Below are 24,264 nucleotides of genomic sequence, written 5' to 3'. Positions count from 1 at the left end.
AAAGAGGAGGAGGCGCTCACAGTAACCACAGTGCCATGTCAACCTTTTTACTTTAGAGTTTAGTGCATTAGATTACAGTTTTAATTATAAACTGGGGGCACAGTATACAGCTCAAAAGTTTAATCACTACACCTACGAACACCCTACAAACACACACACACAAACTGGAGCTCAGGACTTGGTTACCGACTCTCCACACGAGTGTATTTAGTTTTAGTGTACGGTTAAAACATTACACAAAATAGAGAGGAAATAAAACAACACCCACAGATAACAATCACGACTATTTCGAACTAGGCCGCGGTAAACACGGCCAACGCTACCAACACTTTTCCAACTGCTGCGCTACATTTCCTACAGGAAGTGAGTTTGATTTCAGCCAGCTGTTACGTTTTTTTCAGTCAAGTGTGAATGTCATTTACTTTAATTTAGATGTCATGGTTGTAAATGCAAATCACACTGGTTAAACCTCGAGGGTTTTTTTTTACGCAAAGTATACCATAAAAAAAACTTTTATTTCACAAAATAGTGTGGCATTCCAAACTCCAAACAGGACGCTCTAAACACCAAATGGGAGGGGCTAAACTCCAAACAGAACGCTCTAAACACCAAATGGGAGGGGCTAAACTCCAAACAGGATGTGCTAAACACCAAATGGGAGGGGCTAAACTCTGAACTGGTCACTCTAAACACCAAATATGGGGTGCTGCTTGTAAATACCAGAGAAAGCAATACAAGGGAGTAGTTAAACATAACATTTGATGATTTCCATAAGTTCCAGACTTCAGGAAGTCATTGACTGTTAAAGATTTACATTCGAGTATTAAAGTACATTTGCAGGTGTGTCCCTCCTAGTTGGATGCATGTCTATCCCATTTAGAGTTGCATCTATCCCATTTGGAGTTATGTGCCTATGATTTATGTGTCTCCCATTCAGAGTTATGTCCCTTATGTCTATTTGTAGTTTCTCAATCATGCAGTAATGAACTTCTGTTTTTCCCTCAAAAAACAGACGACTAAAAAACGGCTAAACAGCATGGAATTCATGCATTCATCTTCTATACTGCTTATCCTGTACAGGGTCGTGAAGGGACCTGGTGTCTATCGCAGGAGACTTTGGGCACAAAGGTGGGGTACACCCTGGACAGGGTGCCAATCCATCGCAGGGCACACACGCTAGACTAGGGGAATACTAAGCATTTTGTAAATAATGTGGGTATGCTGTAAAGGCATAATGTTGATAAATGTGGCAAAAATAATAATAATGAATATGGGGACTTTCACACTCACTGCACTTCTAAAATTGAAATGGAACAATGATATCCAGTGTAAAAATTTAAAACTATTCAGATGCTCAATAGTAGAAAGCAATTTACACGACTTTGCAATGCAGTGCACAGAAATTGAGAGCAACAAACAATTTTGTCCCATTCTTCCTCCAAACAAGTCTTAAGTTGGGCAACAGTACTGGGTCTTCGTTGTCCCATTTTGCGCTTTAAAATGTGCCACACATTCGTTATTGGAGAAAGGTTGGGACTGCAGGCAGGCCAGTCAGGTACGTGTATCCTCTTCCTCCACAACCAGGACTTTGTAATGTGTGCAGAATGTAGTTTTGCATTGTCTTGTTGAAATATGCATGGGCACCCAGGAAAAGATGTCTTCTTGAAGGGAGCATATTGTGGTCCAAAATCTCTATGTACTTTTTAGCATTAATGGTGCCATCACAAAAGTCTAAGTTACCTTTGCCAAGGGCACTGACACAACCCCATACCATGACAGACCCTGGCTTTTGGACTTGTTGCTGGTAACATTCTGGATGATCCTTTTCTTCTTTGGTCCGGAGCACACGGCGTCCATTTCTTCCAAAAAAATACCTAAAATACTGATTCATCTGACCACACATTTCCACTGTGTAATAATCCATCCAAGATGCCTTCGAGCCCAGAGAAGTCAATGGCGCTTCTGGACACTGTTAACATAGGGCTTTCTTTTGGCACAGTACAGTTTTAACAGGCATTTGTGGATGTAAGTACGTATTGTGGTCCTTAATAAAGGTTTGTCAAAGTAGTCCTGAGCCCATGTGGTGATATCGCTTATAGATGAATGACAATTCTTCATGCAGTGCTACCTGAGGGATCGGAGATCACGTTTGTTCAACTTAGGCTTGCGCCCTTGTCCTTTATGCACTGAAATTCCTCCAGATTCCTTGAATCTTTTAAATGTTATGCACAGTCAAACGTGAAATATCCAAATGTCTTCCTATCTGTCTTTGAGAAACATTGTTTTTAAACATTTCAATAATTTTGTCACATATTTCTTGCCGATCCTTGCTCCTCAAGGACTAGACCTGTCTTGGATGCTGCTTTGTACCAAATCATAATTACAATCACCTGTTGACATCACCTGTTTGAAATCACATCATTATTTAACCAATTTACCTGATTACTAGCCCTAAATTACTCCTGTCCCAACCTTTTTTGGAAAGTGTTGCAGGTCTAAATGACAGGAAAGGATGTATATTTGCAAATTAAATAAAATTGACCATGAAATATTTTGTGTTTATATTGTCTGTAATGAATTACAAGTCAAAGTAAATTTAGAAATCACTGCTTTCTTTTTTATTCACGTTTTTCATACTGTCCCAACTTTTTCTTATTTGGGGTTGTAGGTTTTGCTAAGTTTGTGACTTGTATTTCTAATTGCTGTAGCACAAAACAGCAGACAGCTTTTCTTCAGTTTATGTTAAAAAATTGTCATTTTAAGCGGTTTACTCCTTAAAGTCCATTAAAGACCATAAAAGCTCCTGAATCCTAACCAAACCCCCAATCAAATTACAAAGAGATGTAATTTTAGTTGTATTGCAAAAAGCAGCTGCTATTAGAGGAAATATATACAAGCTAAAATTCAGTTTCAAAAAGAGTAAACTCCACAAAACAGAAGACACTATACATGCTACAGCATGCAAAGACAGTTGAGTGCTGTTCCCATGCATGAGAAACCTCACATAGAAGTGTGATGGCCGAGTGTCCATATACACTTGGCAAAAACAAACAGATAAACAAACAAGCAAAAACACACACACGATTCAATTTGATTTATGAGGGTTAGATCTGGTCTTGTGATCCAGTTTATATTTTTATACCTTTTAGCAGATATGTTTAGAAATATTTTGTAAAAATACAATCATAGGCAAATAGCCAATTCATGTATATTGTAACATGCACACATATGAACGTAAACATAATGTAAACTAAAGTTATTTGAGTCACAAATGTATCACTGTCAATTTGTAAAAGAACTGAAATACAATCAGTGTTTGTCTCCCTCTGCTGGGCAGATAGACATCACAGTTAAAAAGAACCAGGACTTGAAATTTGGATTTGTGAGTTAAAAAAGCTCTTCAACCGACTAACAATGCTTTTATTTTATCCTTTTTTTTTGGAGGAAATTTAAGAAATAAAATACTTTACCACAAAAAATACATTTGTGTATATCAACAGTAAAAGCCAACATCAATTTAAAAGCTAGCATTTCACTGTCTGAATAAAATCCAAATATTATGTAGTAACTTGTATGCTTGCCTCACAAGTGTTTGAGTTCAAGTTATTGTACAAATACTAAAACAGAAATAGCAAATTAAACACACGCTTAAATAAGATTTACTGCTGTAAAGTCGACATGGTGGCATAGTGGTTAGCACTATGACCTTGCACCTCCAGGGTCCTGCCTTCGGTCTGTGTGTGTGTGGAGTTTGCGTGTTCTCCCCATACTTGGTGCATTTTATCCAGATGCTCAGGTTTCCTCACAGGTCATAAAACAAGGAGATTAGGCTTATTAATCCAAATTGCCTGTAGTGTGCTTATACCCTGCAATGGACTGACACTCTGTCCAGAGTGTACCCTATCTAATGCTACAAATATCCTGGGATAGGCTTGAGGCCTCCTGTGATGCTGACCAGGAAAGGCGGTATAGAGAGTGAGTGAGAAATGTTGTGAAGGCAACTCTCCAAACCGTTTGTTTCTTCCCTTCCTGCCACAGCAATACTGTCCTAGCTGGGACACAATTTTTTTAAATCTGGTCTATGGGTGGAGGCCTGTGACCTGGTACATCTTGTTACATACAAGCCAGCACCTTCTGTAGCATTCACATCAACTATCATAATAATTGAAGAAAAAAATGCTGCGATTTTGACCATACCTTAATTGTTATTGTGTGTAACTGTTAAAGTAATAAATATTTACATAGCTTTTAGTTTGCTTAGAATGGTACAATTATGGCCCTGAAGGGATGCACACAGTTTCATAAATGTGATAATGAGCTCAGTATTCTTCAGTAGCCGTCCCACTTGGCATGTGTCAAAAATTGAGATTAGTAGCATGAATGTGCACCTGATAAAAATCTGCATGAACTGTGTGATATCACAATATGAACCAGAATGTCAAGGAATGGCTTTAACATCTTGTGAAATCAATTAGATTATTTTTAACAAAGAACCAAGGCTCTACCCAGAAGTGTTTCATGAGTAAACTCCAAGACTCTCAATTTGTTACATAAAAGAATTTTTCCGTCCATGTTTGCTTGAAGCTTATAAGTGGTAGTTTTTTCTTCTTCTTTTTTTTACCATAAATTTGTATTGGTATTTTATTGGAATAGGAATCAGAGGGAGGATAGCAATGTAATGAGAAATCAGCTTAACTAAATAGTCACATACAGTCTTCCATTTCACACAATGAAGGGTTTTATTGATGGAAGCTAGGAAAATTGGTATTCATTTATTTTTTTTTAAAAACACAAAACAGCTCCCATATGATTCACCTTTCTGGTCAACAGATTTTGTATGTACACCTACAAAAATAACATAAGAGTCTAGGCAAAATTATTTGTACATTTGATCTCTTTCTATCCCATCTTCCAATCATTTGAAATAAAACTAAACAGAAATTCCAGTCAATAGACTGAATAATATGTACCTAATGAAACTTCCAATTAGTGTAAGTGCAAGCTAAACTGAACAATAAACGTAACGATAAACAATTTTAAATCAACTTTACCATGCAACACTTTCCGAAACTCCACATATTCAACCAACAAAAAAAAGCCAAAGATTTGAATAATCAACAAAGCTATTGTGTACCTCAAAGAACCAAACCAACATCACCACTCAATCTTACACCATCAAAGAATGTCTTCCCTAGTATGTGGTTGAATGAGTAAGAATTTCAGAGGTCATATCTACTATCTCTCCGAGGGGCAGGCCACTGAGAACACCACAATGCTTTTCCCGCAGCTCCAGCAAAGCACAGATGATTTTCGGTCTGCCCATTTTTGGGTGGCGCTCTGATACTTGGGACATGATCATATCAAAGCTGCCCATGGTGCCATAGTGCTGTGGCACACAGGTACCAGTTGCAGTAGGTGTAGTGCATAAATTTGTAAGTTTATCCAGACTGCAGCGGAGTGGCTAAAAAACAAAGTAAAACAAAGACAGTGTTAACTTCTACAGAGGACTTAAATAATTTTCAAAAGACAGTTGGTCAGAATGAACTGTATGAAAGCCTGCTTGGTGGTAACACTTTGTTATTCATCATCTATAAAATGTGTCCTGGGTTATACTCACACCGGAGTAATTTGTGCTATGCATAATTGGCTCTTTTCTGGCAGATCTAGCTTTATGGGAAAGCTGAACACAGGATTTTTTTATTGTTGTGTGACTATCCTTGGGAGACTCATAAACATGTTCTACATGAACAGTGTGGCCTTCAATGGATCGGCCATTCATCTCCCTTACTGCAGCCTCTGCATCACTGGGGTTTCTCACACTTTCTATTGCAACTCTATAGAAGAATACAGAAAAGCAAGATTAAATGGCAATCAAAATGCATTTTTAAAATCTATTTCCTTATACACATTTGGAACATAGCCACCACTTATGTTAAGAAAAATGTTAAAATATGAGGTGACATGATTGTATCAAATGTTATAAATAAGGCTTACCTGGTGTTGGTGGAATTGCAAAGGGACACTTGATTGACTGACAGATCACGCTACAATAGGTTAATAATGTGATGAGTTATGATGCTGTCTAGAGATCATTTTGATGTCTTACATTGGTTATGCTTAAATGAATATTTTTTGAGTTCAATTTGAGATTCCAACTTAACTGTTTACATGGTTCAATAAGATGTACATTTACATGCTTTAAGCATTCAATCAAAATATAACTTTTTTTGATGCAAAAAAATATGCATATATATATATATAAATTATATATTTTCTTCCTATATTTTCTGATAAATCCTGCCTTTTGCATTGAGTGGTTAAAAGAATTCGGTCTATGATTGGCACAACATTTCACATATCAAAGCATCAAAGCATCTACCTAATCAGTGGCTCCACCTAGAGGTTAAAAGTCTGAAGGCATATGAGAGAGAGTTGTTCTCAGAATTTCCTGATCAGGAATTTCCCAATGTTTTTCCCGTATGGGGCAAGCACAGAAAGTCAAACATTAAGTGTTTACATGGCTATCTATTCACAGATTATCAACGGTTTATACCACCCCATTTATTCCAATTGAAAGTTTATTTCAACCTAACCAGATTGGGTCAGACTTTTCCAATTGAGGTATTTACATGATGCAGTTTTATTCTGATTTTATTTAAATTTAAGCAATTATCCTCACCTCAGTAACACTGTTTGGCAAGTTTGACACACAAAGCTCAACAGATTGATCTTCCTTTCTGTTGGCTTCCACTACAAAAAAGCAAATTAATTACATTAGCATTTCAAACTTTTTATTAAAAACTATGCAAGTTTCATATTATAATGTTTATAACCTCTTTGTTCCTTCTTTGAGTCCCTTGCATCACTCTGCCCTGTTTTTTGGTCTTCTTTACAACTCTGACTTTCATATCCAAGTTCTTCCTCTGCATCAAACCACTCATCACTGCTGCTAAGGTCTTTAGAAGCATCTTAAGTATGTATATAAAGGAATTAAAATCTACACTGCTACCAGAGAATTCTTAACACTATTCCACAAAGCTGAAACTTGCAGACATGGTAGATCTACTGTACATTCACTCAATATTTTTTAGGAAAACTATATCAATACTGGATAGATCCTTCCTTTGCTCTGAAAGGTTCATCAGTTCTTCATGGTATAGATTCCACAAGATGTTGAAAACATGCATTTTTAGTTCCTGGGCCATATCGACACGATTTCATTACATTTTATCTCCACTGTGAACCACATATTCTACCATATCCTAAGAGTAAACTATTCGATTTACATTAACCAAATGGGAAGGCAGGTGAAAAAGAGAAAGCTCATTGTCTATAACAGTTTATGATGTTGACTTTCGTTACATGGTGCGTTATCATGTTGCCATTAGAAGATGGAAAATTGTGGCCATGAAATGCCTATGGCATTCAAACAATATTTGATGGGTATTAATGGGCCCAAAGTGTGCCAAGAAATCACTTTCACACCATTAAACCACCTCCAACAGCCTGAGCTGTTGACAAAAGGATGGTTGGATCAAAGGATTCATGCTGTTGGCTACCCCTTTAATCTGTGTGCCTCAGCAAAGTTCAAGTTTTATCAGACTAGTTTTAAACTTTTCAGTTTTTTTGAGTCTGTGTCTACTACAGCCTCAGCTTTCTGTTTTTGGCTAAAACATGGAATTCCCCCCCATGAGGACTACAGTATATGTTTACTTATGTGAACATTACCTCAAGCAACTGGCACATACTTGCAATACACTACTTATAAAGTGCCCCATTAGAGCATTTCACCAATTTATAGTGCACAGCTAATGTTGCTTTTAATACTTCTTACCAGGCTTGGCATCACTTACCAGGCATGCATCTACTTCTCTTACTGTTTACAGTTTCAGAAGACGGAGCAGAATCATGCTTTCAGTTTTGTCCAAAAGCAAGAGAAGTAAAATTAGCATCAAGAAAATTAAAGGACAAGAAATCTAATGAATCTTAAAATAAATTAATTCTCTCAGTTACCAGCATATCTATGTTTTAATTCATGGTGATGAATTAAATGTTTTTAATAACGCTGCAGGAAAATGTCTGCTTAATAAATCCTTACCATACTTAAATACTACTTACACATATACAATGTACACATACTTACTTCAGCATATGCTTGAGAAGCCGCTGCATTTCTGTTAAGGTTTCCTTTGGCTGTGATGTTTATTTTCAACACATCATGGTTAGTTAGGCAATCTCCTTCAAGACTACTGGTCCTTTCGGCAGTTAGAATTAACAATATAAAAACACCACAAGTGAACTCCAAAGTTCACATATAATTAAAATGATTTATTAAATTATCTCCAAAAATATCCTTACCTATCCTTATCCTTGAAGGACGTCTCAGGTAGACAGTCATCTAAAAAAGTCTCATAAATCTGGAAGAAAGAAAAACAAACACTTAAACTGTGTTAAGTGTTCCCTTGGTGTTTTCAAGCCATGTGTAACCTGCACACCAAAGAAGGCTCGTAGCATGTTGGAGCTGTTAATTTGTTAGTGTCCACAGACAGCGGCTTCATATTATCCAGGGGAACACCTTCCAGTATTTTGTTCTTCATCTTAACGTAACTGTCTTCCAGGCTCTTCAAGGTCTGTGACATTGCATCAGGCAATGCTTTGGTTCTGCATGAAGACAGAAACACTCAAAAAAAAGAACACTGGGATCCATTCCTAAATTTTTGGTCTAAAGTTTAAGACATCACTTTAAATTCCGGCTTTTACCCCTGAAGTGTAGCTTCACCCTGTGATGTGTAGAAGCACCTCCAGCAATGCTGTTGGCACATGGCAAACTGCAGAGTAAGTAGACGCAGTTCAGCCCATCTAGCACGTTGAACAGCGCCACATCCACAGGGACTCTCGTGTGGCTCACTCCTGGGCCCACCAACACTCCCAGGACCAGATCTGGATTATGCATATCAAAACATTTAGGCTTTGTTTATATAAGTAGTTTTTACACAAAATAATCAGTTCATGATTATTAGCATGATACATTCAAATGTGAATCTGGTATTTTTAACTATGTCTTGTGAAATTTCAACAAATTTCTGAAAAAAGACTGAATTTGAGCATAAAAGCATTCCTTTCAATACAGCCTAAAAACTGGAAATGGGATGAAATTTTAGCAAATGAATCAGTCTTGCGATTGAATCAGTTACCTTGCCATTTCATCCTTTAAATGCATTAGCTCTTCTGTCATCATTCTGAGTTTCCCAAATTCCTAGACAGTGAAAAAAAAGGTGTTTTAAGAGGCAAGTTCTACAGCTCATAAAAAAAAAAATGACCCAAGCTACATTACCTCACAAACAGCATCCAAGTCAGACATGAAGACTTCAGTAATTATGCATTTCTCAGAAGTGAGCATTTGAATTGTCTGGGTCTTTTGGTTAACAGGACATGAGTCACTATCAGTAGAAACATTTTGCCAATGCTTCACAAAGAGGTCCTGAGTGATTTCTGTTGACCTGTTAGATGTAAAACAAGCTCTAAAGTCATTGCTGGCATCCACTGCATGACTCACACTCAAGCGAACAGGACAGACTTCACACGCTGTTGTGGGTTTGCCATTTAGCGCGTTTTGGCTTGCAGACAAAATACATGTTTCACTTGTAAGCTCCTGTTCTGGGGTACACTGGACAGAAGCTAATCTGCTGGGATTAAAGCACAGAATTCCCTCTGTTGAGCTTGAGGTGTCTTCATCAACCAGACTATGAAACTCGTCTGTCTTGATCTGATATTCAAGGTCCTCCTCACTACTGAGAGTTTGAAGGTCCTCTGTGAGATCAGTCCACTCTGAGGAGTTGCTGATGCAGGATACAGAATCAGGAAACGTACACGTTTCTGCACCACAGGCTACAGGCTCATTAGCGGTAGACACATCAGGGCTGCCTTTAGTGGCAGTCATCGAGGTATTAGTGGTATCACTCCACTGAGAAGGTGTGTGCCCCCTTATGGTGCTGTCAGAACTGCAAGACTGCTTTACAGCCGCCTCTTGTGGATGAGGTAAATCTAAACTGGTACCTGGCAGCTGAGGTCCCACATTATGATCAATACTTTTACTCGTGCCCTGCATCTCAAGCTCTCCATCAAGTGAAAAGCTTGCTTGTGCGGCGGGATCTTTAAACACTCCGAGATCCTTCTCATCACACTGCTCTCTTTCCTCCCACATCTGGCACAAAAGCTGAACATTACTAGAGTTCTTCCTTGGCTGCTGTGTTTGCTGGACAGGGTTGCTTTGACTGGCAGACAAATGATCTGAGGTGCTTTGCATGCAATCAAACTGCTGATGACTCCTCAGTGACATATCCTCACTAGCATGGCCTTTGGTGATTAAGAGATTCAGCTCTGCTCGCACATTGTTCGGCAACAACTGAAGTGTCTTTTCATCCTCTACACATGGACATAAATAGATCATCTAATAGCAATTGGGGGTAAAAATGAAGTGTAAATCAATTTAAGCATCTCTTACCACATATGCTAACTTTTTCCGCTGGGCTTGTCTGGCTACAACGACTGCACTTTTTAGCACCACCTGGACAACTTATGCCACAAGTTACACACTGTGATATATAATAAAAAGTGGCCCGTCTCGATCTACTGTATGGGAACATTATAGAAATTACATACAAATGGAATCCCACAATTTATTTCAGCACAAAATATACAGTACAATGTCTTAAACAAAATAGGGATTAAAAAGATACCCATCAGGCATTGAAGACATGTCAAGTTCTGGACAGGGATGGTGATTTTCTAAAAGTGCATCAGAAGACAATCCTCATTAGTAACAAAGTTTAATCAGAACTGACTAATTTCAACCAATATACTTACGTTTTAAATGAACAATATGTTCAAACACTTCAAGAGCAGGATGTCTATGGAGGAAATAAAGAAGTCCACCTTCGTCTGCAAATAATGAGGCGGTGTATAATTTAGCTCATATTTCATGCCACATAAAACCATTATTATTGTGTAATATACACATTTTTTTTTTTTACTCATGCTCTAAAATTAATATGCTAATCCAAACATTGTCCAAACCTTGTATCAGCTTCCTATCTTCAGCAGCCAAGGAGAGATACCAACCAAGCAACTTTTGATCACTCAACTCCAGAAAGTGGCTCACTTTCACAAGATCATACACAGACCTAAAAAATAAAGTAAAAAAAAAACAAAAACCTCAGGCCATGTCCACACTGGAGCTGTGTGTTGTTTTTTAAAAAAAAGGAAATAATCCTACTTAGGTTTTTTTTTTTTTTTTTTACAGATCAGATCAAGGAAACTAGCACAAAATGTGACGTTACAACAAGCTAAAATCTTCGTTTACCCTGTCCACACACCACTGAAAACGGAGGTTTTAGAAAATCTTTACTTTTTTTTTCAGTTTTTCAACGACCAAAACTGCGTTTGCATGTAGACGAAAGGCCTAAACCGCAGAATTATAATAATTTATTATTATTATCGTTTTTAAAAATAACCGGCTACGTGTGGACATGCTCATGTAATACATGTGCATATAAGATGTAGTGTAGAGACAAATGAAGAGAGTTCAAACCTACATGTTCAACAGGAATCTCCTTTCATCTGCAAAAGACAGGTAATGCTCATGATGATCTTAGGATACATGTACAGACATTATAAACGTGTATTCCATTTTTTATTGTGACAGTACAATTTAATAGATGACAGAACAAATAACTGACTAGATAAATAAATAATAGGTTTGTGAGTAAATAAGACAGTTAATGAGTGAATGCATGAATAAATGGGATTGAGTAACTAAACTTTTGGCACAAAGCATGCTTTCCATTCAGGTTTAGTGCGAACAACGGATAAAATAGGAGGCTTGCGGCAGGCTGGGCATCCGGCGTAAAACCTATGCCAAGTTGTTGTGCGGATTGATGGTCCGCTGTGGCGACCCCTTCGACGGGAGCAGCCGAAAGACTAACAACGTAACGACAACAGTTTAGCTACACGAAAACTTACCGATAATATCGTTAAAAGCTAAGCACGACTGCTGGTGAAAAGGGACGACGGGCCACATAACTGTAGCAGGCACTTCTGCGGGCCTGTAAACTGGCACCAACATGGAAGGGTGATACCACATGTCCTTCAAACCGTTTTATTTAAAAATTTAAACCAAATGAAAATATCTGCGGTTGTCAATCAACGCTGCACGTACTGGTTGCTTTAACCTCCACTCGATAATGAAGACAGCACGAGGAGCTAACTAACTAGCTTTCAAGCTGATCAATTGCAGCTCTGCGCGTGGCCTAATTACATCATTGTCCAATCAGAAGCAACCTGCAAATTAGCACGTTTAATGGCGAGATAATAGCCCTAATAGTGATAGATTAAGCGTCTAATCTCACTTTGCTAAAATTAGCATAGCTTTATAAAGCTGTTGGGTAAACTAAAACAAACAACAGTCAAGTAATTTCTTAGTGTAGAAGTATTTCAGATTTTAATCTGGCTAACATTATATCATTTAAGTTAAATACCATGGTCCATTTTTTTCTGTATCTGTTAGTTCAAATGCTTTATCCAAATAGCAAGAACATGTGACTAGCTAAGAACTAATGTAAAGCTAAGTCACAGAGAACATTAAAACCTGTTACATACGTTTATTAACGGTGATTAATATCAAGAGACTCTTCGTTCGTACGGGTCGGTTAAATGCTGTGTACTGTAAATTGACCAAAGGAGACATCGCTCGCTTGCTACCTATGTATGCTAGCTATCAGTCGGCTGCAAGTTCATTATATATATTATATTCATATATATAATGACACATAATTACCAGGTTTATTTAATTCATTATTAGTCTCTCAGGGGGATTCCTGTTCGGAATCAAGTCTATGGAAACAAAAAGCAATCACTACAATTACTGTAACGCAATAGTATGACCAGCAGGGGGGGCTCACTGCATTAAAACGAACGTCTGAACAGTTTTTTTTATGCGAGACTGCGCCAGTTTGTCCGCGTGTTCAGGACAGAAGAAGACATTATGCTATGTTGAGATACTGTAGGTAGACCTCTACCTCTGGTATTGCACTGGTTTGTTTGTAGCATTTGGTTCCCAAATAAAATTTATTCCCCCAAGGGAAAAAAAACAATCCTCCATTATCACAATAATCACTTGCTATGAAAAACAAATATCTTGTGCCTGTATAAATGAAATAATAATAATAATTTGAATTTTTATTAACTGTAAAACCAAAAGTAAAATCACATTTACAAAACATTTATACCTTTCAAACAATTTGGAAAGAACAGTCAAAAATTTGTTTTTTTTTTGTAGTTCAAGTAGCACATATATAAGTTAATTCATATGGAAAGCATGTCCCTGCTTTCACAAGTTGCATTCCACAAGTTATTGTCTCTTTCCGAACAATGTTACATTTGCTAAGGAGTTATCTAAACTTAAAACCAAAATGATTATTTATTCATCCTGACATTCTGTTTTTTTCCTACAAAAAAATAAATGATCTAAAATGATCACAAAAACGATCAATCGATTTTAGGAACACATTTGTATTATTGCACTTCATTTTAATGCTAGCCACTGCAATTTTATTGATTTTTAAATGTGTGTGTTTATCACAGTACGATTGCACTTTAGGCACATAACTGGAACCTGATATCAGAATTCTGGTTGGTCTCATATGAATTTTCAGGAACAATTAACCCTGCCCTAACCTTAGTAGGGTAGCTCAAGTCAGTTAAACAAGTTATGCTTTTAAATGATAAACATATGCACATGGCTTTGAAAGTTGTACAGTTGTGAATGAGTGTGTGCATGAGGCCCTGTGATGGACTGGTGTGTAATCCTGGATGTATTCATCCCTCTCGCCAGGTGATTTTGGGAGAGGCTGAAGGAATAAATATAAATGAATGTTTTTATTCAGAGTCAGGTTTAGCAACACTTACTTAAATAAATTAAAAACCAAATTGATGTAACTACAACAAATATTAATAATGTTTATAATAAAAATAATGTTTCTGATGCTTTTTAAATATATTAACTAGCCATTAGTGAAGGAGGATGCAATTATATAATACTTAAGTAGAGGGCTTCTTTCTGGACAAAAGGGCAGATGCACATAAAAACTAGCCAGCCCTTAATGTAAAACTAAAACAAGCACTTCTGGGGGAACAGAGGGCCATAAGATCGAGAAGCACTCCGAGTATATGAGCCATACATTTACGCAAATGCATGAAAGGAAAACCTTGGTTCTTTCATGCTTTCATAACATTAAAAGGCATAGTTTCTGAGTTTTGCAGAATTAACTGAACCATTTGGTGAATAACATGAACTTTGTCAGGCTAGTCACTTATGTTTACCACACTGATGTCCATAGTAATTCACAGCCCTATGGGTGTAAAAAAATAAGGAAAAATTCCAGTGGATGTAAAGCAGAAAGAACAGTTTATTGTACCCAGAACAGATCATAAACTAAAAGGTACACAATATGAAGGAAGGTGAAGCCTATACACATGCAGACCCCTCCTTCTGCTGACAGGGCTTGAGGTTAATAAGCCCCTCATTCAGTGAGTAAGCCTAATACATATAGATCAGTTTTCATACCAAAGCATACTTCCTTCTCACTATGTACTTTCCAAACAGTCCTAGTTTGTACCAAAGTCATTAAAACACTGAATATATGGTTTGTGTGTTGAAAACCTGAAGTAAGCCATAAATGGGCTTGTCTCTGTGTATCCGAGGCCTATTACAGAAAATGTTGCTTTAACCAAACACAATGGGAATCCATAAAGCCCTGATCTGCAGGTAAAGCACAACAGGCATCCAGAGTTTTTAACATTTTAGGCGGTACTATACAGCTGATAGAATGAAATCAAACCCAATGCAGACTTTGCAAAAATATATATTTTTATAAGTTCATCTTTCTCAAAAAAAAAGAAGAAAGAAAACAATGCAGAGAAATTAATTTCATCCTTGTCCAGCATAAAGCGATATGTTAGTGGACAATTGTCAGTTGAGTACCATGCAAAAAAAGGAAGCAGTGGTCTTTCATCAACTTCGTATTGGCAGTGAAAAGGAGTCCAGGAGAAGGTGTTGTTTTCACCTCATTGCATGCAAAGTCCTGGCTTTCCTGCCATCTTGATAGGTTTAAAATCTTGTACAGTGCCAAAGAAAAGTAAGTCAAAGATCATACAAAACAGGATAAAAACACTGACCCTTAAATACATTTTAAGTAGTCAGAGGCTGTAACTCTCTTGAAGAAAGTTTATCTAGTGCATCCCTTTTTGAATGAATGTACCAATTTTCAAGGAAGAAGTGTCAATGCATACGAAATACATGTTTAACAATGGGTTAACAGTCACTGTAATCTGACCGAGTGTCTTTAAGAGTGTATCTGGTTCAGCATCATTATAGAGCAATAAGCTTTGAATAATCGAGTGGGAGAGTAAGCTAATGATACAAAAACAAGCCCACAACATTTACAATGACTAAAAACAAGCCAACAATAATATTAATAATAATTAATTAAAAAACAAACAAAAAAAAACATTATATTGGGTAGAAATTCCATGTTTGAAGCAGTCCTGCATGTAATTAAACCAAAATATTGTTTAAAAAAAAAGGAAAAAAAAAAAAAAGAAAAAAAAACAGCTTACTAAACAAGACGAACCAAAACTAAAGAATTAACTGGGTGTTTTTCTTTTGCAAAATAAAGCCCTTTTCATTTCTAATAGATGTCTACATGATTTTGAGGTAACTCAAATCTATTAGTACCCAAATAGGCAGCTATTAAATAGTGCTGTTTTGTTAGGGCACCTCTTAATATTTCATCTTTTTTTTCTTTTTAAACAGATTGTCAAAACAGAATTGCTACAATTTTTTTAGTCTGCACAGAGACCCAACAGTCCTTCAGCACACTGACTTCACATTTTCTGCAGCATCAATTAACCATCCACTACAAAGCAGGTCAAAGGTGCAGAAGTCCAGATATACCTCACTTCCCAGATACTTTCTCATGGGCCAGTGCCAGAGATTTGATAGTTTGCTGATATTTCCATTAATTTTATGCAACTTTTGGGGGAGGGCTAATCTGTAAATGAACAACAGGGCAGAAGTAGAGGCAGCAGGGACAGACATGCTCCAATCTGCTCAACAGTTTTGGATTGGGGACGAGAGTCAATACACATAGCTATCAGGGAAGGGCATTCCAGTAACACACTGCTCTCCTCCTTCCACCAGGTAAGTGCTTGCTTCATCATAGTGAGTGATGGGTAGCGTTTCATCGTCCCCAACAGGCAGGCCGTCGGGATCAGCTTTAATGTTTGGCCTCTGGTTATCCGGAAAGGCCATAGAGAAGAGAGCCTCAGGGTCACACACAAACTTATAGACGTACCTCTCGCCAGCAACCTGAGGAGTAAAATAATAAATAAATTGCTACTGAAGTAATGCACCAAATTGAAATAATTGGGAGCTGATCATCAAAAAAGATAAATGTGAACTTGCCCTTACCTTCTGCATAATGCCCTTCTCATAGTAGTAACGCAAAGAACGACTGAGCTTATCATAATTCATAGCTGGTCGATTTTTCTGAACACCCCAACGTCGCGCCACCTAGTGTACAAATTATACATAATTTTACAATTATTTTAGGACAACATATATATGACTATAAAAAGATGCAACTGTGCTTTAAAGTCTGTATACAAGACTGACCTCTTCTGGTTCAATGAGCTTAAACTCCATGCCCCGTCCTGTCCATGCAATGAAGTGACCATTAGCAGGGTCATCGAGAAGTGTGACCAAAAACTGCCAAAGCTGCAGGGATCCACGGCGTTGGTAAGGTAGGCCATCACGAAATACAGAAGGCTCCTGTTTTACCTTTCCTGTTAAGACATTAACAATGAAATCCTGTCATCACTCTCGGGTAGAAGAAAAACCTAAGCCTGATATCTTCATCATCTTGCTCCAACTTAAAAGTTTTGTGCATAAACAAAAGTCTTACCTTCAAGTCGTTCAGGAACTACACATGTATCATCATAATACAAGTGCTGTTCCCTGTCAAATGAAAAACCTTCAAGAAAAAGGAAAACGTTCAGGAAATGTAGGGTAAATCTGTGTTTTAACGGTATCTATATTAAGTATTACATGTAGTTTGAATTCATTGAGATATGAAAACCAAAAATAAAACAAGTAATTTAAAGAAAGGAGAACAGAAAGCAGGAACACACACAAAAAACTCTGATCATGTGAAACAAAAAGTGCCAAAAGTGAAAAGTTGTTACTTACTTTCTTGGCTTTGGTAAAAGCTTGCTCCTCTCCCAAATGAAGACCGGCAGTTAGGCACTTCTGAAAATCAAGCAAAGAAACCATTAATAAAAACAATAGGATAAAAAGATTTCAAAAATAACCTACCATAGCTATATATAAAAAAAAGGAAAAATCAAAGGATTGCTTAACATTAATATACTGGGAAAAAAAATCCTAAAAAAAAAGTAATTATGTCCTGCTCATGAATATCAAATACATGGCATGTTAATGCTTATGAAACACTAACAAAAGTTTGAATACAAGCATTATATTCACACATCTAATGCCTTTATCAATGTTTTTATAGAACATGCAAAACCTTATACGCATATGGTAACAATACAAAAAAAGACATTCTGTGCTATTGCTATTTATAACTTTTGATATTAAAAAGGGAAACAGGACTAAAAAAAAAAAAAGCAACATCTGCGATTCACTTCTCTCGTCACAGAGGCAGACCACAACCTAGGGTCATATACACCTCTGTAGGTATATAAAGACAGAAAATCAAGATCATCTAGTCAACACCTTTAATAAAATTAAGCAATAGTGTTATTCTGCACAACCTTGAGTTTATACATCTTGTGTTTGTGAATAGTCACTGGCAATGATCAAATGTTTGGGTTTCGGAATTATGCACTACAACTATTGAACTATGCAAAGAACTAGGTGCTTCAACACTTTATACTGATGTTGAAATTAGAAGAAAGTGCTTGGAGTGATATTGCTTGGAGGGAAATTCTGCAAGGGCAAAGAATACCGCCATGTCGAACTGTTCTTTATTCAGCGAAAGATGGTGTGCAAGTATTTGCAAGGATCTGTGAGTTTTAGCAGAGCCTGGTTAAGCAGAGACACGCACACATGGAAGATTTCACAACCTGATCCCTCTCTTTTCTGTACAAATCTGGACATTACTATCTGGTGAGGTCTGGACAAGGTCACTGTTCCTTTTAAAAAAATAGGCATTTATTAATACTAACCAGAGTCAAAGCCAAAGTCCCGTGGCTCTTGCTTGATGGCCATTGGGTGGAAGTTTGCTTGGGATGGGCCCATGTTTGGGACACCCTGCTCAGCGTAGCGAGGGTCCAACAGTTCCTGTTTGAAACATTGTGGATGAACAGGAACCACTGGCTCCGACATTTGCCGGTGATATGGTGGCCGGCCATCTCTAGGTGAAGTGCTTGATGCCTGGGGAATGTAATTTGGTTTTCCCTCGGAAGGTGGGAACGGCAAGCATGGTTCTGAGAGCTGGCGCTGAAACCTATCCGAGAAATTAAAAATTTTAAAATTACTAAAAGAATATTTTAACAAAATCATTAACAAATCAATAAAAGATTCATATAAATAATGATTATTGCAATATTTGCTAGTATAGTACTGTATAGGCAAACCTAAGGGACAGGATCGTTCTGGTCTGCTGCTTACTATGGTGTTACTAGCTCGATATTACTAACAGCTAATGACATGCCACAAATTCCTTGGCATACTTCCAGAAATCATACTCCAATTGGCAGGGTGCATGGCCAACTTCTCTATTCCCACGGGGGTCAAATTAAGACAGCTCTCCTGAAGAGAAATAGTAATGCTACTTCGGCATCACATCATCTGGTTTATAACATGACTGTATTTTTCCCCCCATTCCAGGAAGTCCGGGTTACTGAAGCAACAACCACTGTATGTATGCATGCATGCATGCATGCATGCATATGTATTATTTATTACACACACCTATATACCATGCTGTTTCATATAGTAAATGCAGCAAAAACAAATCATATTAAATTATTCATTTACAAGATCTAAAATTTCTGCTGAACTTACTTTTGAGAAGGTGAGAACTTATGGAATTTATAGTATTATAGAAGTTGATTTTTTTTTTTAAAGCAAAGCTTTGACCAGATGTAAAGAAAATTAAATGCAACACATATAACTCACCTGTGCTCATTGTTATAGGGGGCATTGTGGCCTTGAGGTGGACATGGCACAGCAAAAGGTGGAGTCTGACTCTGTAACGGGAGGGCCCTCTGACTGAGAGCGGAACTGGTCACAGCAGGCTGTCCGTGTAGGGAGCGTTGCCCTAATGTCGAATTATGGACAAGAGGGGGCATCTGTTCACGCAAGGGGTGAGTGTTGTTGGAGCTGCATGGTGACACGGGTGTTGAAGGAGGAGTCAATGGCTTAAACCCAACTGAGGTTTTCCTTTCATAGGCACTGCAAGAAGTCAAAAGAAGGAAACAGTCTGTCACATAAGGGGAAGCTCCCTGCATGAAGTTAATGGCACAGTGATGACGCAAAGACAAATCTAAACTAGTTTAAAAAAAGTTTGAAAATAAACAGCTTATAAGAAAGCATTTGCTAGATAGTGATGACTTTTATGAGTTCTTTGAATAGTTAGAGAGTCTGATATCCATTTTTTTGTAGATATTTGAATTTTAAAAATATTAAAATATTACATTTTAATATTTTTATTAAAATAATAAACTCTAGCAGGAACATATGAAAACAGGCACATTAATAAGTGTAATAAATCTATAAAAAAAACTTAAAAGGAAGCATAGAAATAACTTTTGATATCTAAATGTAATAATATGTATAAAAATGTACTGTGCATGCTCATATGAAAGCCTACAGAGGAAAGTAATAATTAAGAGCCACTGTGACAAAACAGTAATACAAGTGATGGTAAAAGTGAAAAATAAAACTAAGAGTTACCATGGAAACACACTGAATGAAAGAATCGAAAATCAAGAAGAAGGAAAGGTGGAGGGTTCTAGCTCAGAAAATATGGGATAAAGTATTAAGTGAGGCAGGAGTTGAGGACAAATTTCCACTGTACGCTCACCTGTAGTTATAAAGGCACTTCTCTCCATACAGCATTGCACTCCTGTCCTCACTACAGGGAGAGAGCTCTTTGGAAGGACTCAGTTCTCGTTTAATCTTGGCTGGAGGGGGGCCATGAAATGTCACTGAAAAAGACAAGGGAGTGGAAGTATATAATACAGTGCATCAAATTGAACACATCAACAGCAGCATAATGCTGATCGTCCGAAGGAGTGTCCTACTCAACACCATTAATTGGCTGACTGCTGGGTATAAAAGATACATCCTTCGCCCATCAGTATTGTGGCTTTGCAAAACATGCACGATCAAAGTGCTCCCTTCTGATTTCCATCACAGGCAAGTCGATACTCATGAATCACAGCAGCTGTAATTCAATGATTGTGAATGATTTTCCTCCCCACACTGTAACCATTAGCTGCTGGATCTCTGCATCAGCTCCCATATCCGGCGCCACATAATGGCCAACGAAACTGGATCCCTGGGCAAAGCGCTACAATAGCAAGATAAATCAAGTTGGCTATACTGAGCATAAGAAACCACATAACAGGCATGTGAATGCTCAAAAAGTGCACTGAAAGCTATAGTACATCGCACCATGCTTAACATTAGGCAGTCCCTTAAATGAAACCTAATGGTAGATGGATTTTCCCCACTCTGCTTATGCAGGCTACAATAATGCATGGGATGTCCTGAAGATGACCAGAGAAACCACACAGCTCTGCAGAATAGAAGCCTGTAGAGAGAAGTGGATCGCTGCCAGGTGCCCAAAGCCTATTCCAAGATGACCATCATACACACGTGAAAAATTTCACACTGCACTGGTTGGCCACAGCCAAGAGAATGTCTACACACCCACAAACGGCCTCTCTGTGTAAATAATAAATTTGAGAGCAGGGAGTAGAAGAGGGAGAGTAAGTAGAAAAAAATACTACTTTAGTCTTTACCATAGTGAATAAGCAAAAAAAGGACTGGATTAATTAAAAATTAGGTAAAAACACCACACAGCTTTAGCATCAGACCAAAACAGCAATAAGATACATATCAAACAAGTAAAATAAGAAGATATTAAATGCATCAATAAACATAAGCATTTCACTTGGCTGCAAAAAAGGGACCAGATTCTAATGAATTCCATATTTACAGCTAAAACAATGTCAGGACGGGTGCTCATAAGAACCTTTACTGAGTGTCAGTATGAGGCACCTCCACCACCTGGAATTCAGTCTATCCCAGAATTACCAGAGTGCATGAAAGCATGAAATCCCCATGATCTTGCCTCATACCAATCTAGTACTTTATAAAAAGGTGGTGGGAAATAACTCTTTATATGCTCCATGTTAAGGTCTGTTATAAAAGGTTTTCCTCAAGCCCAGAGTTCCTAACAACAACATTTATCACACCAAGACCTCTACAGAGCATTCCTATCCAAATAAGCAAGACTGCCTGGGTACTTTACATGATTTTCTGTTTTACTGTGTCCTTAGTTTTCTCAAAAGACTTGACTAGAAAGTGGAACAGGACATGAATAATGAACATCTCCCAAAGTGGTCGTTGCCTCACTGGACTTCATCCAGTGTACATGGCAATAGAGTATAAATATTAAAGCCCAGGTACTCACAGCTGTCCGGCTGAAAGTCTGGAACAAACTGTTCATCATCAGGCACCTGAGCTGTGGATACAAACACAGAATACAGTACATGTTTAAATTTGATACACAGATCATTAAAGTACGCAGTAAAGCAAGCAATTGCAAAAACATTAGCTGTCCCTCAGTAAAGCAGGAATAATAGATTAGGTTTTTCCATTAATGTCATAAATCGAACCTTGCTAAAAACAGAAATTTGTTTTGCATTTTTCCTTTGCTAAGCAGGGAATTACAAGAAAGAGACCCTCACCTTCCGCAATCCAGATTTCCTGCAGCTGACTGAGGTCCTGGAAGAGTTCTGTAGTAGACAGGCACACAGGAAAGTCAGTCTGAATACAACATACTGCTAGAACACAAGATAAATGAGAACATATCTTTAAAAAAAATTAAGATAAGCTATTTTTCAAGGTCGAAAAGGCTTTATGATGCTACATAAGAACAAAGATAGATTAAAGACACCCAAAATCACAATAGCACCGTGTTAAAATTACAACACATGTACATTAGATTACCTTCTGTGTCCTGAGCAAGTTCGTTATCTACAAACTTTCTTTTCCTCTCATTGATGGTTCTGTTGTATGGTTCCTCCACATGAGATGATTTCTGCAATGGAGTAGACTAATTAAAGCGATTTGATCTGTATGACAAAAGCTATTATTATTTACTACCACTCAAAAAAAACTCTTACATTTGATGGGACCATAAACGGAACTTGCTGGTCATAAAATCTGTCCATGATATCTATGTCGTCACAAATCCCAGCAGAGGGTTTTTTCGCCCAAAAGCGATGGCTGTAGACTTCTTTCTGGTGTTTCTTTTGTCTATAAAAAGAACAGTGACTACAGGTCAGAGAGGCACTCGGTATACAATCACTTCCCTATATTGTCCTGCGTACAGCATGTTGTTTATTACAACACAGGAGTGTGTTGAGGACACGGTGCATGCACTGCACCATGTAAACACACCTCCAGAACATAAGCCTTACATAATCAAAAAGCCAACCATATGTGGCCAAGATTATGAAAAAACACAATCACAAACATTGGGAATATCATCTTGTGTACCCAAAGGCATGCTTATAGTTTTCCAGCACAGAAAATGTATTACAAGTTGTAATTGTGTTACTTTTTAATGTCAACGAACAGCAATTCCATCATCTAGCCTAGAGGGATCCAGAGCGCACACACACAATATCCAGGAGTTTTATTCTCATAGGTCTATTTAAAGCATCAAATAAACAATAAAGAGCGAAAACAGCACAATCGTTTGGAAGCAGATAAAATATGATTTTAACATGCAACAACTAACACATGGGGCAAAATATTGACTTTTAGACAAAGAAAGTGAAGGAGGCGAAGATCAAAAGTGCGCATGACGCATTTTCAGCCGGCGGATTCGCAGAAAGTTCAGAGTATAAACTGTACAGTTTAATGGAGCATGGCCATGTTTCCATTACCCACATCATTAAGTTAGAAACAATATATACACAAAACACAGCGTTTGCCATCCTAAAGCTGTCCTGATGAGGATCCACGGGCCAAGATCGAGACAAGAGAAAGAACTACGTACATTCAAATCTATCCGCTGATGCATACAGCTATTTCTAAAATCTTCCTTAAAAAACTTGCAAAGTTAAATCAAAACCATAAATAAAGTAATAAAGTCAATCCATATATAAACAAATTAATTAATTTATAATAATCCTAATAATAACCATCATCTTTCATTGTGGCAGTTATGCGCTCCTCTGTCTCTCCCCCGAGGCCAGCAAGCACCCTAGCTTGGCCCCCTTGTTTTTCTCAATGAGATGAAACCTGACCTGTGTGGGGAACAAATCGAGCCCTCCATTCACAAACCCAAAAACACCAATATGACCAGACCAAGCTTTCCACCCACGCCGAGCAATACACCTCCTCGATATTACAAAAAAATAAAGCCCTGAAAAAACTTCATGCAAAAAATGGTTGCCAAAGTAAGCCCTGTGTAAGAAAAAATGGCGTTGCGCTTTCCCTCAGCGCGAAATAGCTGCTGGATTCGCAGTTCAGAGTCGAGGATAAACTTAAACAATATCGAAAAACGCTTCCCCCAGCTTCATCTGAAACTATGCAAAAAAAATACAAATAATAAAAACAACTCTCCTCTCACCGTATACAAATTGCCGTGTGCACGAAGGATGTCCTGAAAACACGCTAAAGACTGTAAATCCGCGAGAAAAGCTGGCGTCCGCGCCGTTCACTCAGTAGCTGCGCTCTGCTCCCGATACAAAACTTGAATGGGATTTTGTAAATGGACTAGTCTGGTTTCCTCTTGGGTTCCACAGTCAAGTGTTTTTGCTCGCCATTGGCTAATTGTATCTGTCAGTCAGGTCAACAACCAATGGTTGGTGGAAGCTTATGAATTATGCAGGATGTGTGCTTTGACCAATCAAAGTTCGCGTTGGTCCTATTTTTAT

General features: G+C 37.7%; 2 protein-coding genes across 3 annotated transcripts; both read right to left on the bottom strand.

The window, feature by feature from the left end:
- Positions 1 to 4,618: 4,618 nt before the first annotated feature.
- Positions 4,619 to 12,185, bottom strand: rbm44 (RNA binding motif protein 44). The gene is made up of 18 exons (XM_053496322.1): positions 12,022 to 12,185; positions 11,595 to 11,619; positions 11,077 to 11,183; positions 10,867 to 10,941; positions 10,740 to 10,788; positions 10,505 to 10,632; positions 9,335 to 10,425; positions 9,195 to 9,256; positions 8,761 to 8,940; positions 8,488 to 8,661; positions 8,359 to 8,445; positions 8,144 to 8,255; positions 7,854 to 7,911; positions 6,834 to 6,968; positions 6,680 to 6,750; positions 5,995 to 6,044; positions 5,618 to 5,834; positions 4,619 to 5,461 (listed from the first exon to the last, which is right to left on the bottom strand). Exons 1-18 carry the CDS (start codon positions 12,140 to 12,142, stop codon positions 5,192 to 5,194), a joined length of 3,012 nt encoding a protein of 1,003 aa, XP_053352297.1. The 5' UTR covers positions 12,143 to 12,185; the 3' UTR covers positions 4,619 to 5,191.
- A 2,262-nt stretch (positions 12,186 to 14,447) lies between these two features.
- On the bottom strand, positions 14,448 to 24,065 carry etv5a (ETS variant transcription factor 5a). Of its 2 annotated transcripts, none has more exons than XM_053497259.1 (13): positions 23,958 to 24,065; positions 22,501 to 22,633; positions 22,325 to 22,415; positions 22,063 to 22,155; positions 21,786 to 21,836; positions 20,169 to 20,292; positions 19,262 to 19,537; positions 18,307 to 18,587; positions 17,306 to 17,365; positions 17,022 to 17,090; positions 16,733 to 16,902; positions 16,529 to 16,630; positions 14,448 to 16,426 (listed from the first exon to the last, which is right to left on the bottom strand). In XM_053497259.1, the coding sequence occupies exons 2-13, from the start codon at positions 22,546 to 22,548 to the stop codon at positions 16,196 to 16,198; spliced, it is 1,596 nt and encodes a 531-aa protein (XP_053353234.1). In that variant the 5' UTR covers positions 22,549 to 22,633; positions 23,958 to 24,065; the 3' UTR covers positions 14,448 to 16,195. The 2 variants fall into 2 exon arrangements, with proteins under 2 accessions (XP_053353234.1, XP_053353235.1); XM_053497260.1 differs by having other exon boundaries at positions 22,063 to 22,110.
- Positions 24,066 to 24,264: the final 199 nt, after the last annotated feature.

The sequence above is a fragment of the Clarias gariepinus genome, chromosome 5, assembly GCF_024256425.1.
Source record: "Clarias gariepinus isolate MV-2021 ecotype Netherlands chromosome 5, CGAR_prim_01v2, whole genome shotgun sequence".
Classification (NCBI taxonomy): domain Eukaryota; kingdom Metazoa; phylum Chordata; class Actinopteri; order Siluriformes; family Clariidae; genus Clarias; species Clarias gariepinus.
Note: the sequence above shows the minus strand (reverse complement) of the source record. Positions and strands in the feature narration are given on the sequence as shown.

Coding starts and splice junctions, on each gene's coding strand:
- rbm44 (XM_053496322.1), bottom strand. CDS start 12,142: ATGTGGTATCACCCTTCCATGTTGGTGCCAGTTTACAGGCCCGCAGAA. Junction 11,184..11,594: donor AGGAGATTCCTGTTGAACAT/GTAGGTTTGAAC, acceptor TTTATTTTTTAG/GTCTGTGTATGATCTTGTGA. Junction 10,633..10,739: donor ATGTCTTCAATGCCTGATGG/GTATCTTTTTAA, acceptor GTTCCCATACAG/TAGATCGAGACGGGCCACTT.
- etv5a (XM_053497259.1), bottom strand. CDS start 22,548: ATGGACAGATTTTATGACCAGCAAGTTCCGTTTATGGTCCCATCAAAT. Junction 16,903..17,021: donor AGTTCCTGAACGACTTGAAG/GTAAGACTTTTG, acceptor ATGTCTTAACAG/GAAAGGTAAAACAGGAGCCT. Junction 16,631..16,732: donor AGCTCATTGAACCAGAAGAG/GTCAGTCTTGTA, acceptor TTTGTACACTAG/GTGGCGCGACGTTGGGGTGT.